This window comes from Ruditapes philippinarum, unplaced genomic scaffold (assembly GCF_026571515.1).
Source record: "Ruditapes philippinarum isolate M1 unplaced genomic scaffold, ASM2657151v2 ctg2230_1_1_1_1, whole genome shotgun sequence".
Lineage (NCBI taxonomy): Eukaryota > Metazoa > Mollusca > Bivalvia > Venerida > Veneridae > Ruditapes > Ruditapes philippinarum.
Window position 1 is genome coordinate 54991 of NW_026863487.1, and position 22899 is coordinate 77889.

The following is a 22899-nucleotide window of genomic DNA, read 5'->3' on the forward strand; positions in this document are numbered from 1 at the left end:
TGATAACAATGTTAAATAAATATTAAAAAAAAAACACTATATCCTTAGCCAACAAACAGCTACTTGCAATTATTTAAGAAAGTTATTGTAAGTAAGATTAATACATGTTAAGGTAATATTCTATTTGGAAATGGCTTAAAACATCGTTTAGGTATAATTATACCAACTTATAAGAGTACACCACAGTGTAATCAGTTACGCTAAAGTGAAGTAAATATTAACAAAATACCAGTATGTACGTAGATTTAAATAATTGAAATGTATTTTTTTTTGGCGTTTAACTTAAATAATATCACACGTAACGGCGTTGTTTAAATAAATACTTTTAAAGTCACGTTACTTTTTGTTCAACAGAGTAAAAATATTCTCAAATGTACAAGCAAGTCGGGTGCACTATAACTATTCATACATATATAAATTTCAAAATAATAATATAGACAATAGTAAAAAGAGGGTAACGATTCAGATAAGAAAACTACAGACGACAGAAATCTGCACGCGCTGTATGTAGTGCACTTTTTTTTTTATCTATACCACTAGCTAATAATATCAGGTTACATGTCATTTATACCGTGAGAGGAATTTTCACAGGGAATTCCCACTTCTGTTTCTGTCAAAATGAAGAAAACGGAATAAAAGGTAAGCTGATTTAGAATCGTTATTTTCAAATGTGATAAAATATTAAATGTTATTGTGTATTTATGTTGCGTGTAGTAATCTAGATTTTATATTGTTTAGTAGACAGTATAATGCTAACTTTGTCATGTATTACGTAAGTTGTGCACAATTAAATAGGCATGGTGATATCGACCATTTTAATGATTTTAGTCTTTATTTTTCATACAAATAGATATAATACATACATTATTCACCACAACATCTTGTACAAAATGCGAACACGTGAGACAAAATACTAAAATGGATTTATATTGAAATGAATATAGTCATCTAGATTTGCAATGTACAATAAAATACTTAAAACGTCAGGATTTGGACAGTTTTCAGTGTCTACTCTATCTCTTTTTTTGTTTTATTGATCGAGGGTATTAATGCTTGTGATTACAATTCTATAAATCTTTTTTATGTCGATGTAGACAAATTTTATAGTTGTAAATTTATGTTTATTATTTGTTGATAACAACGACTTTGTTATTTTCTGAAAATGTGATCTAAAGCTATTGATATATGCTGGCAGTATTCCATATTCGATATCTTAAAACAGTATGATATATACCTACTTTCGTTTTGAGATTTTTCGAAAATTCGTACATTTTATACCGTATGTCAGGTTTTTTTGTGTGTGTTTTTTTTGTATAGCAAAATTACAAATTTATAAAATAAAAAAAAACAGAAACTTTTTTAATGTAACTGTTTTTACATACACACTATACTGTAGTTGGCTGTGTAAACAAATATACAATATCCTTAGTAAATCAAAGGGCTGCAAGCTCTGTGGTATTTTCTGATCTTTTCAATCTAAATCGTACTGTATATATGTATGTATTTTCCTGTGTAAGTTTATTTTTATGTACTATAATTCATCTTGCAAGGCACCAGAGTTTTATACATATTGAATTTTGCATAACTAGAGTTGCATCAAAAAATCATTTATGTTCATTTTTTATGACAGCCACACTTAATCCTTGCATATCATGGCTACTTTCTTAACAGACACTTAAAGAAGAATTTTAAAAACAGTTGCCTCGACAGGGATATGAACTCCAGACCTTTCACACACTAAACGAGTGCGTTACTCCTGCACCACGGAGAAGGTATACACACCATGCCTGAATAAAATCAAGTCATTCTAAATTTAGAACTTCCATTGCATTTCGGTTTGTAATCCTTATTAATTTCGAGGTATTTTGTTCAGGATAAACCTGTTGTTTAAAATTTAAGTAAATAATTTAGCGAAAATCTCGCCCAAACAGTCCGTCATGTAGAATTTTTTTATATTCCACTACTCGGCAGTCAGATTTACACTTAACGAAACTTATAAGTACTCCGGCCATTTTTTGTATTTTCTGATCGCAAGATCAGTAAATACATAGCTAACATCCACGGTCTAACACAAAATTTCCTAACAGACCTAACAACGCAAAGTAGTTCTCACTCAAAACTGCTTAAAAAACCAGCAATTTAAAAGACAGAATAATTTTTAATGTAGGCATTTAACGAATTACAGTGCATTGAAAGTTCAGATTAGTCAATAGAAATATGAGGTTACAATCACAAATTTCGCGAATGAATATCATTTTAATCAATGAAAATGCTATTTTTAGCTATGTCGATTACTGAATACTCCAGGGCGTAGTACACAAATAAATCTGACTGCCGAGTAGTGGAATATATACATGTCGGACTGTTTTGGCAAGAAGATTTTGGCTAAATTATTTTTATCAGTGTTAAACCAAAATACCTCGAAATTGATAAGGATTACAAACACGAAATGGTAATTCTCAATTTAGAATTACAATGTATTTGTTTTTATTCAGGCTACATATTACGTATTACTTCACCGTGGTGCAGGGGTATCGCGCTCGTATCGCGCTCGTTTAGGGTGTGAGAGGCCTTAGGTTCAAATCCTAGTCGAGGCAACTTTTTTTTTTAAGTGTCTTTTTTAAGGAAGTAGCCACGATATGCAAGGATAAAGTGTGGCTGTCATAAAAAATGATTTTTGATGCAACTCTAGTCATGCAAAATTCCATATGTATCAATCTCAAACTGTTATAGGAAAAAAATCTTAACGCAGTCGTGCGTAAGATGAATTATAGTATATAAAAATAAACTTATATAGGAAAATACATACAGATAGTCAGTATGATTTAGATTGCAAAGATCAGAAAATATCACAGAGCTTGCAGCCCTTTGATTATTATATTGTGTTAGAATTACTATAACTAGTCTAAGTCGATACTGTATAAACTTTAATCATAGTATCATCATTTTATAATAGTAAATACATTTTACAATAACTCAAACTTAACAGAAAATCAGTAACTGAGATCACCATTGTAAAAAAAATCAAATACCTTCAAGTTTAGTCAATTTAGTCAATACCTCGTATTTGCCGCCCTGTAATAGCCCAATGGCAATTCCTCTTTGTTGCAGCGACATTCGGGCCATTTTGTGTTTTTATGTTAGGCACATCAATAAACTAACAATTTGCATCAAAATACACAATGTGGGCATCTTGCACGAAATGCACGTGCCCATTTTCGGGTTTTTGCATGTGACCGCCATATTGCGTTTCGGATGATTGATTTTGTTTTAAAATCATTCATGCAGTCGGAAAGTAGAGTCAGTACACATTTTCAACATTGATTTGGTATATATTTTGAAAACCGGAGTTTTCCTGCAAGTTTGAAATCGGAGTACTTATAAGTTTCGTTAAGTGTATTTGTGTAGTATTTGGTAATCGACATCGCTAAAAATAGCATTTTCATTGATTAAAATCATATTCATCCGCGTTATTTGTGATTGTGCATTTATTGACAATTCTATAAGCCAACGCTACTTTTAAACTTTAAATGCGTTGTAATTTGTTGGATACTTGTAACAAAATAAAAATATTTCTTTCTTTTAAATCGCTAGTTTTAAGCTGTTTTGAGAACTACAATGTACTTAATTGTTGTTCGGTTTGTCGTTAAACTTCTGTGTCATAGATTGAATGTTAGCTTTGTATTTTCTGAATACGAAAATCGTTGCACTTAGCAGACGTGTTTGTTTAGGAGACATTATAGCTTTAGGCAACCTTTTAAAAAGACATAGCTTTATACAGGTTGACCTTTCAATATAATTTTACATGCAGTCTGATACCTACAATTCGCTTGTATTTACATTTTAAGATTATATCATTTAATTATCTTTATTTGATAGCTGACTTCGATCCTTTGATAGCCGACTTCGCGTCAAAATGAAAGTATAGGTTTTCCCCGTTACTAAGTCCGACGTCATAATGTAAGAAACATATACACTGTTATATTGCTATGGCAAGGTGGGAGTGGGGGTGGCCTTGTGTGGGGGAGGGAAGGGGGTTAGTCGATGGCTGCACATGGATTCTGTGATGTAATACATAAAAAAAATAATAATAAAAAAACAGCAAAAAAATAATAAACAGAAAAAACACACACAAACAAACACACAAAAGAAAAAAATTATGACATATATGAGAGATTTAATTCCTATCAACAAACATTTTTCGTTCTCCGAAAATTTCTACATTTTGTGACCGAACAAAATATATCGAACAAATTAAATTTAATTTGCTGATATATCTAATTTGAAAATTTAGTACAGACACTTTGAAAAAGACAATGCATGTCAGTAAAACATTCAATAATATGTCTTTTTTTAAAATAAAACTCTGTATTACTGGTCAAACACATACATACTTGTTTCTAGAATTGTTTTTTTATTTATTTTATTAGCTCACCTGTCACAAAGTGAAAGGGTGGGCTTTTGTGATCGCTTTTCGTCCGGCGTCCGTCCGTCCGTAAACTTTTACTTTAAATGACATTTCCTCATAAACCACTATGCCAATTTCATCCAAACTTCACAGGAATGTTCCTTTGGTGGTCACCTTTAAAAATTGTTCAAAGAATTTAATTTCATGCAGAACTCTGGTTGCCATAGCAACCGAAAGAAAACACTTTAAATATCTTCTTTTAAAAAACCATAAGAGCTAAAGCTTAGATATTTGGCATGAAACATCTTCAAGTAAGTGTCTACCAAGTTTATTCAAATAAAAGCCCTGGGGTCAAAATTGGCCCCGCCTCAGGGGGGGGGGGGTCATTGATTTTCCCTATATGCATATAGTAAAAACTTAAAAAATATTCTTTTAAAGAACGCAAAGAGCTAGAGCTAAGATATTTAGCATGAAACATCTTCTAATGGGTGTCTACCAAGTTTGTTCAAATAAAAGCCCTGGGGTCAAAATTGGACCCGCCCCAGGGGGTCATTGATTTTCCCTATATATATGCATATAGTAAAAACTTAAAAAAATCTTCTTTTAAAGAACTCAAAGAGATAGAGCTAAGATATTTAGCATGAAACATCTTCTAATGGGTGTCTACCAAGTTTGTTCATATAAAAGCCATGGGGTCAAAATTGGCCCCGCCCCGGGGGTCATTGATTTTCCTTTTATGTGTATAGCAAAAACTTAAAAAATATTATTTGAAAAAACCCGAATAGGTAGTGTTTAGATATTAAGCATGAAACATCTTCTAGTGAGTGTCTACCAAGTTTGTTCAAATAAAAGCCCTGGGGTCAAAATTGGCCCCGCCCCGGGGGTCATTGATTTTCCTAATATGTGTCTAGCAAAAACTTAAAAATCTTCTTTGAAAAAACCGAAATAGCTAGAGTTTAGATATTAAGCATGAAACATCTTCTAGTGTCTACAAAGATTGTTCAAATAAAAGCCCTGGGGTCACAACTGGCTCCGCTCCAGGGGTGTCATTGTTTTTAACTAATTATGTGTATAGTAAAAACTTAAAAAATCTTCTTTTAAATAAACCCAATGAGCAATAGCTTAGATGTTTAGCATGAAACATCTTCTTATGGGTGTCTACCAAGTTTGTTCAAATTAAAGCCCTTGGGTTAAAATTGGGCCTGCCGGGGGGGTCATTGTTTTTCATCATATGTGTGTAGTAAAAACTTTACATCATGAAACATCTTCTAATGGGTGTCTACCAAGTTTGTTCAAATAAAAGCCCTGGGGTTTAAACTGGTCCCGCTCCGGGGGCCTATATACAGGTGAGCGACCTCAGGGCCATCATGGCCCTCTTGTTGTTTTTGCACTTTTTTTGTTTTCGAATTTTATCCGCGCGCGGTCATCATTTTAAAAGACGCGTCGTTAGTTTATTTGAGATATAGATAATGTCTTGACGAATTCATTTATAATATGAATACGCTTGTTTAGTGATACAAGACTTACGTCTCTTGAACTGAAATAACCTTTCTGGACAACAATTGTTTATTATATTTGGTAAGTTAGGAATTGTAAAATGTTTATATTGTTACTGTATCCGCGGAAAGTCTTTTTCAAAAGCATCATGTTATATCTAGGTATAGAACCGGTGCAATATTTTCGAAATGGCGGCGCCCTTGGCGGGGGATATTGTTTTCGCGTTTTTAGTCCGTCCGTCCTTACGCTTTAACGGGACAATAATAATGTGGCTAGAGGGACAATATGTTCTCTTTGATGTCATTCATTCTATAATGCTTTCTTTTGTGTGGCTAAAAGAACAATAGAGAGAACAATAGAGTAGCAACATGATTACTGTTCCGTTAACATCCGTCCATCCGTACGTCCGAATTTCGTTTCCGTGCTAGTTTACTACAACTACTGGCTGGAATTCAACAAAACTATATGGGAACCATCAATACCAAAGTGAGATCTCGATGCGCATATCGGTCCGACCTTTTAACACAGGGCTATGACCCTTGATTATGCATATAGAGCAAACTACTTATTTGCAACCACTGGCAGGAATTAAATAAAACTTTATTGGAACCATCATTAACATGAGGAGATGCTCATATTATCGCCTTGTTCCGGCCCGACACTTCAACACAGAGTTATGACCCCTGATTAGTTATGCAGTATGCATATAGAGCAATTAATAATCGTTTCCGCGCTACTTTCCTGCTACTACTGGCAGGAATTCAATGAAACTTTATGTGAACAATCAATTACAATACCAAGACATGTCGCACCAAGACAATGTGCACATATCGTCGCCTTGTTCCGGCTTAACCCTTCAGCACGGAGTTATGGCCCTTGATTAGTTATGCTATATGCATATAGGCAATGGTCATTTCTGTGCTATTTCTCTGCAACTACTTGCTTGAATTCAATGAAACTATGGGTACCATCAATACCAAGATGAGATGCGCATATCCTCACCTTGTTTAGGTCCGACCTTTCAACACAGAGTAAGGTCCCTTGATTAGGTAAGTATTATGCATGTAAGGCAATAATCGTTTCCGTGCTATTTCTCTGCAACTACAGGCAGGAATTCAATGAAACTTTATGGGAACCATCAATACCAAGAGAGAGTGCGCATATTGTTGCCCAGCTCTAGTTAGACCTTTCGTCACAGAGTTATGGCCCGTAAGCAGTAAGCATATAGAGTAATAATGGTGTCCACACTACTTCTCTGCAACTAATTGCTGGAATTCAACGAAACTTTATGGGAACATTCAAAACCAAGATGAGATGCGCATAGCGTCGCCTTGCTCTAGTCCGACCTTCAACACAGAATTATGACCTGTGATTAGTTATGCAGTATGCATATAGAGCAATAATCTTTCTGTGCTACTTCTCTGCAAGTACTTTGGAATTCAATGAAACTTTATGGGAACCATCAATACCAAGAGGAGATGCGCATATCATCGCCTTGTTACGGTTCGACCCTTCAACACAGAGTTATGGCCCTTGATGAGTTATGCATTATGCATATAATCATTTCTATGCTATTTCTCTGCAACTGCAACAAAACTATATTGGAACCGTCAATACGCTTTAACACAGAGTAATGACCCTTGAGTATTTATGTAGAATGCATATAGAGCAATATTGCTATTTCTTTGCAAATGCTGAATTGATTCAAACAAAACTTTATGGGAACCGTTAATACAAAAAAAGCAATTTGTATCTCATTGGCATGTCCAGATAATACTCTTTAACAGAGAGTTATGGCTTCTGTTATTGCCCTGAAATTTTATCATGTTCAAAGAATATTACTGTTCATGTTATGATAAATACATGTATATAAATAAAGCCTTATGTCTCCAGTTGTTGTGTAAGTAATAAATTCAACAAAATTGCTTGTTCACTTAGACATATATTGTTCTATTGATTTTAATGTGATTATATTCTAACTTATACACGTCATACAGGTTATCTAAGGGCGTTACAGCCCACACGGGCTTTCCGTGTAAGAAAAGGATATAACTCCTGTAGTTGCTGATTGTCCACTAAAGAAAAACGTACCACAGAATACATAGAAACTCAGCTTCTCTGATATTGGATGTGCAACAGTTGTGTATATTGTAGTATTTGAGCTTCACCATTTAGTTGGGCGATCATCAACAGATATAGAAGTCCAACTTCTATGATGTTTGGATGAATTTAAGTTGTAAATATTGTTTGTGTTTCATCAATTGTTTTTAGCTCACCTGTCACAAAGTGGCGTGGGGGTGGGGGGTATCATTGATTTTCCTTATTTGTATATAGTAAAAACTTAAAAAGTCTTCTTTTCAAAAACCCAAATATCTAGAGCCTAGATATTAAACATGAAACATCCTCTAGTGGGTGTCTACCAAGTTTGTTCAAATAAAAGCCCTTGGGTAAAAATTGGCCCCGCCCCAGGGGGTCATTGATTTTCCTTATTTGAATTTAGTAAAAACTTTAAAAAATCCTCTTTTAAAAAGCAAAATTGCTAGAGCTTAGATATTAAGCATGAAACATCTTCTAGTGTAGGTCTACTAAGTTTGTTCAAATAAAAGCCCTGGGGTAACAATTAGCCCGACCTAGGGGGTCATTGGTTTTTTCCTTTTAATATATAGTAAACACCTTAAAAATCTTTTTTTAAACCCCAAAGAGCTAGAGCTTAGATATTTACCATGAAACATCTTCTAATGGGTGTCTACCAAGTTTGTTAAAAAAGGGCCCTTGAGTAAAAAATTTGCCTTGCCACGGGGTTTATTGATTTTCCTTATATGTGTATAGTAAAAACTTAAAAAATCTTCTTATAAAAAACCCAAAGAGCTAGAGTTTAGATACTAAGCATGAAATATCTTCTAGTGAGTGTCTACCAAGTTTGTTCAAATAAAAGCCCTGGGGTCAACATTGGCCCCTCCTAGGGGGGGGGGGATCATTGTTTTTATGTAAAATCTTCTAATAAAACCCTCAAAGAGCTAGAGCTTAGATATTTTATAATGAAACATCTTCTAATGGGTGTCTTCCAAGTTTGTTCAAATAAAAGCCCCTGATTTTAAATTGGCCTCGGCCCAGAGGCCTATATACAGGTGAGCAATTTCAGGGCGAGGGGATGACATTTTTCTAGTTTTCCAGAGGGAAATAGGTGTAAAATTATGCAGATTTCCACTAGGTTTTGCGAGCTCAAACTACTTAGCTCTGTCTGGATCCATGCAAGAAATGTACGACAAATAACGAATTGAATTAAAAACTAATAGTTCCTTGGTCAGAAACAAACATTCATTGTTTAAAGCTTATATTTTTTTACAGAACATAATATGAGATGTTCCAATTCAAATTGTGGCTGGCAGGGTAACGGTAACTTCTGTCAGTCATGTGGCAGTAAAATGATAGACATATCTGCAGAAGTGTTGATTAAATGTAACGGGACATTCGAAAGTAAACCATGCGGAGCAGACTTGAAACAGACACAAAACTTTTGTACTAAATGTGGAACTCGAATTGACAAAAGTCTATTTGAACGTTTGTCAGAAAAATGCCAGAGATGTGAAACTATTCTAGAGCCGGGAAGTTTATTTTGCGCTGAATGTGGCTTAAAGAAAGACACATCCAAAGGTAAATGCCTTTTTCAAATCAAAATTTTTATGCTATCTATTGGCATCTAACCTAACAGTGATTTCGTGTATTTTACAGCCGAATAAAGGCTGTATTCCCTAGCCAAAAAAGGTATATTTTCCCCTAAAAATGCTAATATTTTCCCTTAAAATGCCCTGTGCACATTCTTCACCAAAACCATACAGCATCTGACTAATATCAGCTAGAAGATAAAGCTGTTCCTATAGATAGCCTCTGCTATGTACAATGCCTGTTAAATTGAAATGAAAATGAAAATTCTATAAAATGTTGGTTTGCGCTATATTTTCACCTTCAGAAAGCCACAAGTTGTTCTAAAAATTGCAAAAAACCACTGCCTAAATTGAATTTGTTTAAGCTATAACGTAGATTAACTACAATTTAAACATTTCTAAATAACTATATATAATAGTAATGATGATGAAGATTGACATTTTATAAAGGAATTTGCAAAAGGTTTGATAATATTCTGTTCAAGATAACAATGCCAACATCGCCATCACGATTTTTTATGACTGTTGCGTTTGTAATGTTATTATATCTGATGCTAAAACAGAAAAAGAAACTGTTAGAAGTGCTGATCAAGATGCATCAACCGCTGATACTGCACTAACACCAAGTAATGATAAGGCGTGCTCTACATTTACGGAAATAAGTGACAGATGTGAAGGCAAACCACTAACAATCAACAATGAAATAACTAGAAATGAAAGAGAACAGAAAGAAAGCACAGACAGCAGTCAGTTTGAAGTGATAAATGGTGTGCCTATTGATGCTAAAGATGTAGAATTGAAATCAACATTTCGTAAAGAGGGTGAAGATAATCAAAAGAGTAAACCCATTCCAATTCATGATGTAGATGCCTCAAAATATGACGAAAATAGAACAGATGAAATAAAAGAAACAAAAGGTAAAGCAAACCTTTGTTATAATACAGAATTAATAACAACAGTTAGGCAAAATATGTGTTATATTAATTTGAGAAGTTGAATAGACTTTCTGTCCATTACCGCTGCATCTTTGAAACGCATTATCACAAATGAATGTAAGCACATACATCAGCTCCATTTATTTTCAAGTATTTTCTGAGAAAAAATTCATAAGAAGCTAGAAAACAATATGGTCAAAATATAAAGTTGTCGTTTTGAAAATTCAATTTTCAGTTTTCTCAAAAGACATTTTGACTCTTAGGTTATTAATCTTTTTGACGTTTATAGGAAACCGAATACATAAAGAATTAGTAAAACATGCCGACAAAGATGGGTTTCCCTTTGAGAGAAATAATGTACTTGCACAAAGTAATGAAAAAGAACGCTCAACTGTTGCCGAAATTAATGACAATCATGAAGGCATGCCTCTTCCAAATGACAATGAGATACCAAGGAATTTAAGTGGAAATGTGAGCCAACAAACTGATAGAGATAATCCTGAAGTTAAAACTGGTGCACAGAATGATACCTTTGATGTAAAATCACTACCAAGTTACAGTGAAAAAGATGCTCAAAAGAGTGCAAATGTTTTGATTCATAATGAAGCCTTGTCAAAAACAGATGACAATAAAGTTGAAATAACAGGAACTGAAGGTAATATTATTAAGTTTAATACGGTAATAAATACAAAAAATATTCAAAGTAGGTTTACATGTTTTTGTTAAGCAGCTTTCAAAAACAATGTATATTAAAGGGAGGATTATACTGATATGGTATAAATGTTTCAATCAGGCCTTCCTGTGAATAAGCTCATTTTTTAATTGCCTGTATGTAAATATATTTTTAATATATGAACAAAGTAATAGAAATTTAAATTTGAAGCAAATAAAAAGATTTATCTCTAACTTCATATCAGAGTATTAAATAATTGTATTATACATACTTAAGGGCAAACATAAATGGCTACGAAAATAACTTACTAAATAATTACTTATATGATGATATCTTAAGTCGATTTCCTGTAAGCACTACCAGCTGTAACTGTACGTTAAATCACAGACCATGGGATCAAAGTTGAATTTGAGTATTAAATGACAATAATTATAATAAAACTAATTATTTGAGAATAAGGATAATAATGAAAATAAGTGAACAAAAAGATAACGGATCAATTTTGATCAGCATAATATTTTAATTAGAGATCAGCTAAAGATTGGACAATACTATATTATTGTTCATCAATAATATGAAAAGTATATTATGATAATGCATTTTAAATATATTGTACCATCTGTTTAAAGGACGTAAGCCAACAGATGAATTAGTAAATTGTACCTTTGACGGTGAATCATCTCTACAGAGAAATTTGGAAGTGCTGCAACGGACGGATGCTGTGTATTCAAATTGTGCTAATGTTAGAGACACTACTGAAGATGAAGAACACTCACAACGCGAACTGATAAAAACAAGTTTAAGTGAAAATGTCTGTGAGCAGACGGCAATCAGTCAGCTTAATGTTCATATTGATACGCACTTCGTAGATTCAAAAACTCTTGATGCTAACATGTCAAAAGGAAATGCAGAAAATAAAGATGAAACATTATCATTAAATGGTAAATACATTTATTAGGAATGTATAACTGCCTGTTACATACAACAAATATCATTACAGAATCAATACATTTTGCTTGCAATTTTATCTTCAAATCATTTCTTTGAATCATTAAAAAAATTAATTTATGTTGATGTTTAAGTAAGTTATTCTTGATTCAGATGTATAAAATAGATGGTCTTAATTTGCTTAAAATTAGGTATGAACACTTTTTAGATTTAAATACTGAACTGTGATATATTCAATGAGTTCTTAAGAGCTTATACCATAATATTTTATGCCATGAACTCATATTATGACTGAAACCTGAAATACTATCATCTATAAAAGTAATGAATTTAAGGCTGATTTCTTTTTGTAATTTCATAGAATCACAGAATTTAGCTGGAAGTGAATATTCATTATCCCATTCGACTGTTACACAGCTATTGTGCGACGAAAATGAAAAAGTCACACAATATGAATCCGAAAATGATTCTGAAATAGAAAGTGAAGAAATAAATACTGACCCCGTAGGAGAGAATAAGTCAACGCCTGATGAAACAATGCTGTCGGGCAAGGGAACGAGTCAGAATGATTTGCGTAAACGGAAAAGTGGAGGAGGGGGAACAAAAGCAAAAAAGGTAAAGAAAAGAGAACGTAAGAGTAAAGGACATGCTGAGAGATTTAACCTAGAACAGAACAAGAATGTCAAAATGGGCAATGAACAGCTTGACCTAGATACGAACCAAACAGAAGAAGAAACAAATGATGACAAAAGCAAAGGTGAAGCTGTTGAACAGGTAGGTGTCTGCGACAGTAGTATCGTGACAGAAAAAGATACAACTTTTGTTTTTGGTGATGGGAGCATCAGCGATAAAGAAAAAAGTGTAATGTTAGATAACAAGGTTATCTACCCGCCAGATCTAACAATTCCAAGTTTTTTCAAAATATGAAGAACCAATCAGGAGATGACAAGGCAATAAATGAAACAGCCTCGTTTGAAAACGACATGAAAACTAGCCCAGACGATAATTTCAGTAATTCCCTTACAGATAACGTAGTATCTGTAAAAGAACTTGAAAAAAAGAATTTGGAGGAAACAAATGTGAATGACACGGAACAGAAATTTGATGAAGAAGAAAAGATGAAAAAGAACGAAATGGTTTCTATTTATATAAACTTTTATTTTTGGAAAAATAGACATTCTTTTTTTTTAAAATAATTATTAGCCTTTTACTCAAATATCGTTGTTAAATTATTTTAAGAAAGATAAGAAAGTCTTTGGTGATAATCAAAATAGTACTTTATTAGAAACTATTTCTTGTAATATTTTAATTTAGTTAAACAGTTGATCATGATAAGGACACAAATTAGAGTGCAAGTTGAAACAATGACATGCTTATCTTGGTCATCTATTGACATAAAGATACGATTTTGAACAAACAATTACTCATCATAAACAATATTTCAATAATAATGAATATCAAGTTGCTTTTAATTCGTGATAAGAATGGTCACTGAAACATTAATTATTGATAATTAAAGTAATGGTAATGGTCAGTGAAATGTTCTTGCATTCATTTTGTTATAAATATATCTCTGTTGCTTAACTATATAAATTTGTTCATCAATTACAGAACGAAAAAGAGAAAACACAATCCGAACTAGCTGGGAATTCACAACAAGGCCAACAACCTAGTGCCAGCAGGTACATTTTTATGCTCCCCGAAAGGTGAGCATATAGTCGCCACTTTGTCCAGCCCTTCGACCGTCCATCCGCTTTTATTGTCCGGGACATAACTTTGAAACAGTAAGAGGTATCAACATGCAATTTTGTAGGTAGATAGATCTCACTGAGTAGGTGTGCTGTGCACAAGAACCGTAACTCTGCCTTGCCTTATTTTTGAATTATTGCCCTTTGTTTATTTTTACACTTTGAACTTTGTCTGGAACATAACTCTTTTTAATTGAGTAATTCAAATATTTCTTGTGTGGTCGGTCTTGTATTTTACAAAAAAAGCTGATTGAAGTTTGTAAGGCGGGTACGCCTCGTATTTTTCAAATTCAGTCCACAATTTTAACCTTGATTTTAAAGCTTTCATTTACATTCAGCAATATTTAAGTAACAATGAAATATTTCTCACAAAAATCATTGAGGTTATTTAGTTAAATATTGGCTTTTACAATGTTCTGTATATATACTGCAATTAGCATGTACTGAGTTTAAGCCGTTTTTCTTTTTAAAAGATACTTTGTAGAAACATAATTTGTCTTTCAGAACATGTACAGGAGGAACAGGTGATTTAATAAAAGTAGTTTTCCACATTCTTTCTTCACCAAGTCTAGTCTGGAGGAACAGACAAGTGTTGTTTAGAACGAATTTGTCTCAATTCGGTGCCTGGAGTAGTAGCCAAAACGTGCTGCAAATTGTCAGGTATCAATAATATTGTTCTATAACATGGGTAAAAAAAACAACATAAAAACAACAGCAAAAGAAAGCGTTAAGGAATGTTCAAAGAGCGGATTCGTGAAAAAAGATGCATGGAAACAAAGAAACAAATTAATGCATAAGGATAGAACTGGGCTTGCATCTTTTAAACGGATCGTTGTTCTGTAATGTAAATTATGATGCAGTTAGTGTAGAAACTAAAATACAATTATATTTTGTAGAAACTAAAATACAATCATGTTTCACCAACTTATGATTGCAATTACTACATTCATTTAAAGTAATAACATTATTTTTCTAATAAACATCGATTTTAAATAAGTCTGATGTACATTGATAAGGCGTTGCCGTTTTCTTTTGCGATAAGACGATTCTTTCAATATTCGTCGTTTCAGGCAGGACAACAATTTTGTGGAATTGCAGATTACACTTGAAATTGAAAGACATTTGCTTTCTCTTGGAAATCCAGTCAGATATAAATATGCAGTGGCAGAATTTAGGGAAAATAAAATGTGCATTGAATGGGAAGATTACTATGTCTACAATTGTAACGACCAGTATCATAACAGAAGGTTGTATGTCAGCAAACACCTGCTAGCTAAAAAAGGTAGATCTTCATAATAATATGTGTCCTGTTAAGGAGGCATTTATTTCATTCCTTTACGCTAAGAAATGTGATTGAGATAATAACATATGATTTTTTTGCTGACATAAGATATATAATGTGAACAGTAAAAATTGTAAGTTTTATGTATGAGAGTAACCAAATCTTTGACAAAACACATAACTTATTCCATTTGCGTTTGCTCACATGAGTATCATGTGCTCAATGAAAGATCTTGTAATAATTATCTACGCCAGGTATCTGTTCGACCACTGAGGCAATAATATCAACATTTTCTAGCAGTATTCTTTGGATGATCATATTTTAAAGTTTAAAAAGTCAATCCACGCCAACACATTGTCATGACAAGCAAACGAAAAACTACAACAATAATAATGTCTGGTTGATCTCTTTTAAGGTTGTCAAAATTGGAGGCCCGGGGTTAGAATTATCCTTGCCACAGAGACACAGTTTTACGTTCACAATATGAAATATAAATGCCAGAATTAATAAATTTGCCCTGAAAAATTGTTCAGTAGACCTTTATTTAGGATATCAAATTAAAGGCCTGTAATAAAAATGGGCTCCTCCCTAGGAGGAGTCAGTAAAAACATAAAACAACCTTCTCCTCTGAAATCGTAAAGGTATTAAGCTTTGGTTGACATAAGTTGACATAAGTAAAGACCTTGTGTCCTACTTGCTTCTTTTTGAGAGCTTTAGCCATGATATAAGTCGCATTCTAACACACATCATAACTATGTCACTATACACAAGGAAGAAATAAATGGTCATGTATATGCGGCTGTTATTTTTTCACCCTCGATAAAATAGTTTACAAAGTCTATTTTTAAGGCAACAGTAAGATAATGATTTTTATTGATATTTTTTGTTCTTATCAAGTTTTATTTTTCATATGATGCTAAAATAACATCTCACATTCACTGACGCCAAAGGTTTGCCCATATCAGTTGAAAAAAAATCTATAAGACAAATCGGTGCCATAAAGTAAGCTGCATAATGACATCATCCTAAGTTGGCAGTGCATTCATAAAGGCGTCAGAATGAGGTCATTTTAAAGTAACATGGGTGGGGGTTTGAAGAATGATTTTTTATCGAGCACCGAGGGGTCATTGCTTTTCCTTATATGTATATAGTAAAAACTTAAAAAATCTTCTTTTAAAAAATCTAAAGAGCCAGAGCTTAAATACTTGGCATGAAACATTGTCTGATGAGTGTCCACCAAGTTTGTTCAAAAAAAGCCCTGGGGTTAAAATTGGCTCTACCCTGGAGTCTGATTTTCCTTATATGTCTATAGTAAAAACTTAAAAAATCTTCTTTAAAAAAACCCAAGAGCTAGAGCTTAGATATTTATCATGAAACATTCTTCTAATGGGTGTCTACCAAGTTGGTTAAAAAAGCACCTGGGTTTAATTAGCGCCATCCTAAGGGCTTATATACAGGTGGGCGATTTCAGGGCCATTATGGCCCTCTTGTTTATTGTTAGAATCAAAAAAATATCAGTCTGAGTGGTGTTTATCGGCTTTGTTTACACAGGTTTTGTCGTTCTTAATTTTGGATCTTAATAACATGTCAATATATTTTCATAATATTTACTATAGATAGTAACCAACTGTTTGTAAAGCTGGACTATGTGCACAAATGAACATTGATAGCCCGTCTGTAGATTTTCCACAGTCTTTCTGGAAAAACTCTGGAAAATAACTGATTTTCCATGAATTTCCATGAATTTTCATGGAAACAAGCTTTTTTCCACAGTATTTACAGAGTACTCTGGAACAATTTTCATGGAGAACTCTGGAACTTGACTTTTTCATCAAAGAAAAAACCATGAAACAGTTCTGGAAACTCTGGAAAGTTAACACTTAGACAATTTTCAAGCAGTTTTACTCTGGAAAACACTTAGTCATTTTTGAGAAAGTTTTGGACTTAGGAAGTTTTCATTTTATTTCTGCATTTACATATACTTCACTTAATACATTTAACTTTAATATTTTTTCCTAAGTAGGCATAAATAATCTTTTTAATATAAGACAGTTTTCTGGTTTTAAGACATAATGAAAATAAAGACAATTTAAAATATGGCATTGACACAATTGTAAATTGTTGAAACAGCAAGAACAAATGAATTTAATTACTTAGCATTGAGATTGGTCATACATGTGTACTCATTGTAATTAAAAGTAGCAGTTAGCAAAATAAACACTTATAGTTAAACAAAATGAAACCGTAATAAGCCCCCCAAGAGCTCAACTATTTCTTTTCTTATTGCAAAAAAAAACAAAAACAAAAAAAAAAAAACAAAAAAGAAAACTTAAAAAAAAACACATGCAACTCCATTGCCACACTTTGGCATTGAAAATGCATTAAGGTATTTTTTCATTTAACTCTCATTATTTTCAAGGTATCTCATATCAAGCCTCAGATCTGAGTGATTCATTATTATATATTACCCTCAGTTAGAAAAAATAAATACACAATTAAAGAGAAACAAGTTAAATTTAAGAACAAATGTAATTGTTATGCACTTATGTTTCTTTATTAAGTGATGATAAATTTATTATGTATCTCTATTGAAGTATATATTTTATCTATATATTCATCCTGTGTAGAAGTAACTTATGTATAGTGATTAATTTCTGGAACATTCAAATCAGCATCAGCCACAATGTAAATATTTATGACCCCTCAAGTGGAAGCCACTGTTTTCATAAACACCAAAGTTAAACTCACCTCTCTGATATAAGAGAATAGAAAGAGGTAAAGCAGGTTTACAACATACTATATTACACTGTAGCTCCCAAGTAACTTAATACCCTTGCAGAACAAATCACAGGTCAGAACACTCCTTCCAGGCGGGTCATTTGAACAGAAGCATTGAAAGATAATGTTTATAAGTGCCTAACTGCTTAAAAGTTATAACTTGAAAAATTATGTTTGAGCATTGGATATTAGATCAAATGAGTTTAAACTGGACAAATTTACAAAAGTTTTCTGGAAATATGAATTTTTAAACATGTGTATTTCATGTATAAAATGGAGGGAACTACATGTATATCATTGTATATATAACCATTTCTAACAGTAAGTACAAATGTATTTTTATTTTTTAACACTTATTATTTTAGTTTTTTCAAATTTTCTTTGCAAGTATACACTGTTTTAGTGATTGTATTTCTACATACATGTAACTTTACAATATTAATAGTTAAGAAAATCTTTTTCATTTTTAAATTATGGCGGGAAATTTTAAATCAGAGATTATAATTTTCCATTCAAAATATTTGTGATTGAAACAGATTCCATATCAAGCAATGAATTTCCAAATTCACATTTAATAAAATTCATATGCCTTAATTGTAATTTCTTGTTACTCATGTACATATGTTTATTTTTTCAACATATTAGGTTGCAAACTTTCAAGTCTTGGAGTCACATGAGATGTTTCCTCTCAAAGGATATCAGATGAGGGAAAAGTGATAAACGTACTGTTGAATACAGAATGCTTACAGAACTATCCTGGTAATAATTTAGTTTGTTTTGTTGAAAAAAGTCGAAGTAACATGTTTTCATATAAATGCATGCTATTTTCCAAACACTGAACAAAATGTTGTTATTCATGTTTTATGCATATATTATTGTTATACTGACTCCACTGAACACATCTCTATTCTGACTCCACTGAACACATCTCAAACTTTCAGTGGTAATTAAGTACTTGTGAAGATCATTGAGTAATTTAAACTGCCATTACATAAAGTTGTCATTACATAGATATAGGAAAAGCAGGGAAATAATTGACACAAGTTTATCATAATGTTGATTTTGACCAAAAAAATTAATTTTCATCAAAGCATGGTATTTACTTGATAACTCTGTGCTGATATTCTGCAAAAATCATTGAATTGAAAGTTTTCCATCTTAACTTTTTTCACCCTTTCATGTTTTTTATCAATCCTGTTTAAACAATACTAATTATATTGACATTGTGCATATAACACAAGTACATGTATTTATATACAATTAATTCATATTTTTCAGTATCCACCACCAGAGAGGTCACACCACAAGTCAAGAAGATGTTGCATCATGTGAAGTGAAGGATATATACATGTGTACTAGATGGATGTTAAATTACATTTGTTTGAATAAAACACTCTGACTTAGAAATAATTGTGAAATGTGCAAATTACTATATGTGTTTGAATTTTTGATGACTAGAGTGCTTTTTTGGATTTGCTAATAAAAACATATTAAATGCAAATTAAAAGGTCATTTGATTTTATTATGCAACCATCATTTCAGTAATTCCAAAATGTTCCAGAGTGAATTCCATAGTATTTCCAGAATTGTTTCAAGGCTGAATGGCATCTTACCCCATATTCTATTTTTAACTGCGGAATTTTTTCCACAGCGGCTCCGGAACATTCTCCAGAGTAACTCCGGAACATTTTCCAGAGTAACTCCGGAACATTTTCCAGAGTAACTCCTGAACATTTTTTCCGGAGTAGAATGTCGTTTTAGCAGAACAATTTCCAGAGTTGCTTTGAAAACTCTGGAACATTTTCATGGAAAACTCTGGAAAAGTTTCATGAAAAAAGCTCTGGAAATTCATGGAGAAAGTACATGAAAATTCGCGATTTTTTTTTCAGTTTTCTTTGAACAACTCCGGAAAACTAGTCCGAATTAACCAGAGTTGGCAATTTCCATGAAAATTCCGGAAGTTTTCATGGAAATTCATGGAAAATGTACGGACGGGATAAATTGACCTAGATTTAAAAATTACTTTTTTTACCCATCTTCCTATAATTTAGGATATTTATACAATTTACAGTGTCAATAAATTTCTTTCATTTTTGTCCAGTGACCTAAAGTTTGGTCAGATTATAATATTTACAAATATTTATTATGACTTATGTTGTGTTGAAAGCATTTTATTAACAATAAACAAGTCAATTGTATCTCTGCCCAGAAATCATAGGGACTTCAACTTTCTGGTTAAAAATCTAATGGTTTAGGCCCAGCAGGGACAGTTAAATAGCACAGGGTTCGTACAGTCTTAAAAGGTGCTTAAATTTCAGTACCTGTCTTAAAAAGTGCTTAAAAAAGATAATAGTGCTTAAAAGTCCTTGAATTTGATTACTCTCTTTAAAAGTGCTTAAAAAGTGCTTAAATTCCATACAAATGTGCTTGAAAATGATTGAATGACAGACTTGTGTCGGTAAAAATGAACAGTTACCCAAAGAAAACAAAAAACAACAACAGAAAACCAAAATCAGTACCAAAATCATGCAATGAATTTTGTAATGTTTGCTCAATGTAACAGGCACATATTGCAGTTGATTTAAACTTCACTTCAATCCCTCTATAATGCTCATCTTGTATTCCAAGGTCTCAACACAGCATTTAGCCAGATTCTGATATGTAACGCTCATCACGAGATTTCTGCATTACCCCACCACCTGCAATTCTATGTATAATGCTAATGATTTTTACTCACCATTTAATGAATATTGACATTATTTTTGTAAAACAATTTAATAATGTAGATATGTATCATATTTTCATGTTATTTTATTTATATTGAAAAGACTGAAAACCAGTACAAAAGAAAAACATAAATCACAAATGGAAACAGTTAGCCATTTCAATTGTAGTGAAAGCTTCCAGCATTAGTTGTGTCCCTTAGATAATCAAACACCATTTGTAAAAAGTGTAGGCTTTATGATTGACTTTGGGCTTGTGTGATTAACTTAATTCAGCAATGTTTGCATGTCAGAGTTACGGTATGAATTTGAGATTTTTTGTAACGATGATGCCTGACTGATTGACAGATAAAACAACAAAAGAGCGGATAAACGATTACCTTGCTCTTTTCAAACCTTTTCTGCTTATAAGCACAGTTATAAATCTACATGAAAAGAGTTAACATTAAAAATACTATTCTGTTTTTTTTTTTTTGGGGAGGGTGGGGGGCGTGATATATTGAAGTTAGGGTTTTAACAGGGGGCCATACAACAGGGTGGCAGTTAAGTTTGTATTTGTTGCCATCTTTGTTGTTATTCGATATTAACTGTTAAAGTGTACTGTAGCCAGAAAATGTGTTTTCAACAAAGAATGACTTATAAATTAATATTGGCTAAACATTGTGTTACGAGGATATAGACTCAACAAATTGTGCTTGAAAAATGGAAAAAAAGGTTAGAAAGTGCTTAAAAAGTCCTTGAATTTTATATCAATCGGGATTGCTGTACGAACCCTAAGCAAAACCAGCAAAATTCCCACGCACTGAAGTTTGGACATATTTTTACTATTTTGGCGCAAATTGAATTGCAGGCGCATTGAACCAGCGTGTTTATTTTTATAATGACCCACATTCTTTCAATTCTCTAACCTGCAACACAACCTCTCCTTAGATTGATGCAAAAGTTTACAAACTGACTTAACAAATAAAAAATCTACAGAAAACAGTATAATATATTCTCAAATAAATCTTAAAATGATGATTGCAAGTTATTACTTATATTGGATTTACCACTTCCAGATGAATGGCACCAATATGATGGATTTTTTGTCTTTGAAAACCTATGCGGAAAAAATAAATTTCAAAGGGGTTATAAACCCATTATTTTGGGGGAGACTGAAAAAAAACAACCCCGTTTTATGCATTTAACGTTTTCCCCAAAAATTTTTTGCCCCAAAATGGTTTTAAATCAGAGTTCAATTTGACAAAAACTACCTGTTTACCTGCTGAATCTGTGCAGGAGCTTATATGTTTGTACAACGGTCTCCGGAAAGTATACTACGTCGATAATCGATTGTTTATCAATGAACAAGAATACGGAAGGAACGTAAGAGTATAATTCAGTTAAACATTTATTGTCATCATTGTAATCATGTTGCTTCCACACATATGTCATCAATATCACAATTTTGACATATTTAAATTTAATTATATGATAAAATCAATTACTATATTATATACAATTAAGGAATTCACTGGATCATCTCAACTCTGCATTTGTCTGCTATGTTGCTTCATGAAAATGTTCTCTACAAGCAGCTGGTGTCGATCTGATACGTAAGTGCTTGTACAGCTTAAGTGCGTCTTTTTCTAATTATGCCCATCCTTCGAAGAAGAGGGGGTTTATTGTTTTGCTAATGTCGGTTGGTCTGTCCATCTATAGACCACATGGTTTCCACTCATTATCTTAAAAACTATTTATCACCAAGTCTTCATATTTCAGATATTGATTGGTCATAACTAGTAGATGTCCCCTATTGATATTGGAATCACTTTGTCAAAGGGTAAGGTCACAGGGCTTTGAATTGTTGTATGGTTTCCGCTCATTATCATGAAAACTATTTATCACAAAGGCTTCATATTTCATATTCACTTTGAATAGCCATATGTACAAATGTAGTAGATGACCCCATCACTAGTTCAAAGGTCAAGGTCACAGGGGCTTTTAATGTAAATAATTATGGTTTCCACTTATCACCTGGAAATTTTTTTTATCACAAAGTTTTTATATTTCACATATTTATTAGTCATATTGATGTCACTAGTTCAAATGTCAAAGTCTTTATATTTCACATATTGATTGGTTATAACTAGTAGGTCATTATTTTTCTTTTTTTCCATAATTGAACAGTTCAAAATTTTAAAATTTTTCAATTTTTATAACAAAATTTTCCAATATTTTAATAACAAAAACAATTGAAAAC

The 22899-nt window shown here is 32.5% G+C and overlaps 1 protein-coding gene across 1 annotated transcript; it reads left to right on the forward strand.

The window, feature by feature from the left end:
- The first annotated feature begins 476 nt into the window (after window positions 1-476).
- Window positions 477-21743, forward strand: LOC132722195 (uncharacterized). The gene is made up of 10 exons (XM_060706644.1): window positions 477-639; window positions 9254-9559; window positions 10134-10487; window positions 10795-11160; window positions 11808-12119; window positions 12488-13262; window positions 13738-13808; window positions 14379-14534; window positions 14945-15156; window positions 21716-21743. Exons 2-6 carry the CDS (start codon window positions 9262-9264, stop codon window positions 13051-13053), a joined length of 1896 nt encoding a protein of 631 aa, XP_060562627.1. The 5' UTR covers window positions 477-639; window positions 9254-9261; the 3' UTR covers window positions 13054-13262; window positions 13738-13808; window positions 14379-14534; window positions 14945-15156; window positions 21716-21743.
- Window positions 21744-22899: the final 1156 nt, after the last annotated feature.